The 4,132-nt window shown below is 59.5% G+C and overlaps 2 protein-coding genes across 2 annotated transcripts in view; one reads left to right on the top strand and one right to left on the bottom strand.

Annotated features, from left to right (window-relative positions):
* Positions 1-136, top strand: part of LOC105552003 (chromosome unknown open reading frame, human C19orf35) — a 28,589-nt gene extending 28,453 nt beyond the window's left edge. The window contains exon 4 of the mRNA XM_011997479.1: positions 24-136. Within this exon, the coding sequence (XP_011852869.1) occupies positions 24-136 (113 nt within the window). The remainder of the gene's footprint in view (positions 1-23) is intronic.
* A 1,881-nt stretch (positions 137-2,017) lies between these two features.
* On the bottom strand, positions 2,018-4,070 carry OAZ1 (ornithine decarboxylase antizyme 1; the record flags this gene model as incomplete). The annotated part of the gene is made up of 4 exons (XM_011997478.1): positions 2,018-2,533; positions 2,686-2,771; positions 3,481-3,653; positions 3,912-4,070. Coding segments are annotated over 4 exons (555 nt in total), but the record flags the coding sequence as incomplete, so codon positions are not given.
* Positions 4,071-4,132: the final 62 nt, after the last annotated feature.

The raw sequence follows: 4,132 nt of genomic DNA, 5'->3' as shown, positions 1-4,132 counted from the left end.
GCTGCTGGTCCTGCGCCTGGCAGAGCGGGCCGCAGGTGGGGAAGCGCCCAGCCTCGAGGACTGGCTGTGTTGCGAATACCTGGCCGAGGCCACCGAGTCCTCTATGGGCCAGGCCCTGGCGCTGCTGTGGGACTGAACCCAACCCAGGGCGAACACACCTGGTCCAGGCCTGCCCAGGAGGCAGGGCTGGGGCTGAGGTCAGCGTCTCTATGATCGCCAAGACAACCTCTTCCTGCAGAGTCCAGGGACGCAGCAGAAAGAGCAGCGCCCCCCTCCAGAGTCTCCCCTCTCGTGCTGGCGATGTGGGTCAAGGGCTTCCCAGGAGTGCAGCTACCCCTGCAGAGCTGGGGGCTGGCCAGCGCCTCCTGTGTGGGCAGCAGCTCTCTGAAGCCAGGGCCCCCAGGCCACTTCCAGGTGTGGACACCCCCGCTGATCAGTGTCTCTCTGTGTTCCACCTTCCCCGGCAGCCAGGGCGCTTTTCTGCGGTGGGTCCTGTCATTGTCTCCCTGAGAGGCCAATGCCGGGACCAGAGCATTCCTGGCCCTGGAGCACCCCCTTGTGCTGAAGACGGCCAGCGATTTTGGGCATGTCCCTAGTGGAGAATTGCTTGGTGGTGACACAGGAAGGGAAGGCTCCCTGGGACCTTAGACACCCAGCTCATCTCAGAGGCGTCTGGACTCACCATCCCTAAAACAGTCCCCGCGGTTCCCTGCCACCTCCCCACAATCCCTCTGCACCCACCCTGCCTCCCTTCCTGTTCCTCCATGACACACTAACTTGTTTCCCACCCCCAAGCATCTGTGCAGGCTGTTCCCTCTGCCATACTGTTCCAGTTCCACTTGATCTAAACAAATAAAGGTGCCCCCTCTGGGCCCTCGCTAGCTCCTTACCCTTCGTTCTCCGCCCACTCCCAGGAGCATTTATTCCTCTGTTACTGTCCCCAAGGCTGTGAGTTCCCTGGGGGCAAAGGCCAGGCTTGGCACACGGTAGGCGCTCACTTAATACTGCAGGATGATGGAATAAACAGGCACAGAGGAGACTCACTGGAGGGGAATGCAGTCTTTATGCCTCTGACACACCACACTGCACTTGCCTGTGGCCTCCTTCCTGGAGACTCACAGTTGCCCTTCCATTCCATTCCCCATGGCAGTCCTGGGAGGATCTTTCCAACCCCAGATATGAGGTCCCTCTCCAGCTCAAACACCTCCCATGGCTCCCCAGTGCCTCAGAATACATACAGGTCTCTTCCAAAGTCTCCTCAGTCTCCAACCCCATGTCATTTATCCCTGGAGGTACTTTCCGGCCTCTACGCCTTTGCCCAAGTTGTTTTTTACGCCGGAAACAGCCCCCTCTACTCAGGTTCAGACTCCTATTCGTCCTGCAACGCCTCAGCTCTAACGCCCCTTCTCTGCACTTGCACTGCCCAAATGAGCTGGGAGTGTCTGTGTTCACATCTATCCTCCCAGCCGACCCCACCATGCTCAAACGGCTGAATATCCCCCTGCCCCCGCTCGCCAAGACTACAATCTCTTCCAGCGCCTTTCCTCCTCTTTCCAACCGGTTTCCCGGCCAGGCCTGGCCCTGACTTTCCGAGTGATGCTCCCGGATGCGGCCGGCAGGTGGCGCAGCGCCGCGCAAACGGCGGGGGTCGCAGACCCGGAAGCGCTCCAGGCCTTGACGCCGCCGGAAGTGCTCCTGCCCTGAACGGCGCTGCAGGTCCACGGGGGCGGCCAGTAACACGGTGACCCAAAGGAGTCGGGAACAGACATGCCCATGCGCAGGCCCAGGCTGGGGCGGAAGGGGACGCGAGGCAGGAAGGGGCTCCAAGCGAACAGGGTCAAGGCTGACGCCAAGCTCAGGCCCCAGACCTGCCAGCCCAGGGGGGTCTCCTCCGTGGGAGGGGTCCTGCAGCTGCCCTGGTGACAAGTCCCCCTGCGACCCCTCTACCCAGGGCCCTCTGTGGTCCCAGGCACTCCTCCCACCAGCCCCCGGCGTCACCACCACGGAGCCATGTGCATCGGGTGTAATCACTTTATTGGTTTTTGGAGAGCAATAGAGGGGATTAATACCTAATCTTTCCAAGTTAAAAGACTAAGACTGTTTCCAAAAGACTCCAAATAAGAAACTTCTCCTCAAAGTACAAGGATAATCTGAATCATCTTAAACCAGCAATAAAAAAGTAAAATATAAATTTTTATTTAGAATTAAAGCAAATACTTCAGTATCACAAACACAATATTAAACTTCAAGAAATATACGCTAATTTGGAGTGAGCATTTATTTGCACAATTACAACATGCGGACAAACCCAGGCGAGATGAGCGAGTCTACGGTTTCCACCCAACCGGCTGACAAGGGGTGGCCCCAGAGGCCGGATGCCCAGCGCCCAGGCGGCCCTACTCCTCCTCCTCTCCCGAAGACTCTCTCTCGAACGTGTAGGCCATGAAGCAAGCGTCGGGTCTCTTGGGGACAAGGGGATGCCCCGGTCTCACAATCTCAAAGCCCAAAAAGCTGAAGGTTCGGAGCAAGGCGGCTGTGGGGAGAGAAGCCGTCAGAAACCCCACCACCCAGGAGCCCCCACCCGCCCCCCGCACCCCCGCCGGGAGACCACGCCTGCGGGCTGAAAATGAAGGTGCATGGCAGCTGCCCCCACACACCCTGCTGCAGGCGATGCGGGTCACCTACCTCTGTCCTCGCGGTTCTTGTGGAAGCAAATGAAGACATGGTCGGCTCGCAGCTGCTCCTCAGCAAATTCCAGGAGAACTGCAAAGCTGCAGCGCGTGTCAATGTCTTGGCTAGCCCGACCCGCCCACCTACCTCCTGGGCCTTAGCAGCTACCCTGAAGCCCGCTCTACTCCAGGGTCCCCCGGGGGCCCAGATCGTTCTCTGGGTGGGGCCGTCCTGACACCGCAGTGGTGAGCAGTGGTGAGCAGCACCGCTGCACCCACCCACGTGCATGCCCCGGGACAGAAAGGCTGTCAGACACTGCCCGGCATCCCCTGGAGGGTGGAATCCCAGGGTACAAACTTGGAACGCGCTTTTTAAAAAGAGACCCCCGAACGGGCGCGGTGGCTCACGCCTGTAATCCCAGCACTTCGGGAGGCCGAGGTGGGCGGATCAAGGGGTCAGGAGTTTTGAGACCAGCCTGGCCAACACAGCGAAACCTCGTCTCTACTAAAAACACAAAAATTAGCTGAGCATGGGTGGCCGGCGCCTGTAATCCCAGCTACTCGGGACGTTGAGGCAGGAAAATCACTCGAACCCGGAAGGCAGAAGTTACAGTGAGCCCAGATCATGCCATTGCACTCCAGCCTGGGCGACAAGAGCAAGACTCCCTCTCAAAAAAAAAAAAAAAGGGGGGGGGCCCATCCCAACCCATACAGCGATGGTGGCCCCCATATTTGCTGCCTGAAGGCAGTGCCCTCCCTCATCTGTCCCTGCCCCCTGGGTAAGCAACCCCCACCCCGTCCCCGCCCTCACCTGTCCTTGCTCCCCTCAGGCAGCGCGCCGCCCGGGATCTCGATGTAGAGGCTGCCTCCACTCAGCACTGTTCGCCAGTTAATGCGTTTGGCGTCTGTGAGCCTGGACTGGACGTTGAGAATCCTCGTCTTGTCGTTGGACGTTAGTTCCTCTGTTACATTCAGCCGATCATCCTGTCCGGGGGACGGTGCAGCGTAATTCAGAACCCGGACTCACCCCACGGGCAAGAGACCGGCAGCGCTAAGGCTTGGACCTAAGCCGTGTTCAGCTCAAGCAAGGCCTGGGCTGCAGGAGACTGTGCGCCCTCTCTGATGAAACTCAGAAGGGTTCCCAGGATTAAATTCAATCACAGGTACCGGCAGCGAAGTGCACAACAAGTGCCAGCGGCCCCAGAGGAGCCCCAGCCCCGCCCACCCCAGCGCCGTACTCACGGAGTAGAATAAGTTAGCTGAAAGATTGTGATCCCTCTGACTATTCCCTCGCCCACCTGGGATCTTCAGGGGTGGGTGAGGGGCATCAGGAGCACCACCGAGGCCCCGGACCCGGGTTACTACAGCAGCGGAGGGAGACCCTGGAACTGAAGGCAGATGCGATCACCAGGCCGCGCCAGGTTCCCGGCGGAGACCCCTCCAGGGCGCCCGGACGGTCTTCG

This window comes from Mandrillus leucophaeus, unplaced genomic scaffold, assembly GCF_000951045.1.
Source record: "Mandrillus leucophaeus isolate KB7577 unplaced genomic scaffold, Mleu.le_1.0 Scaffold54, whole genome shotgun sequence".
NCBI classification, from domain to species: Eukaryota; Metazoa; Chordata; class Mammalia; order Primates; family Cercopithecidae; genus Mandrillus; species Mandrillus leucophaeus.
The sequence above is the reverse complement of the archived record's forward strand: the minus strand, read 5'-3'. Positions and strand labels throughout refer to the sequence as shown.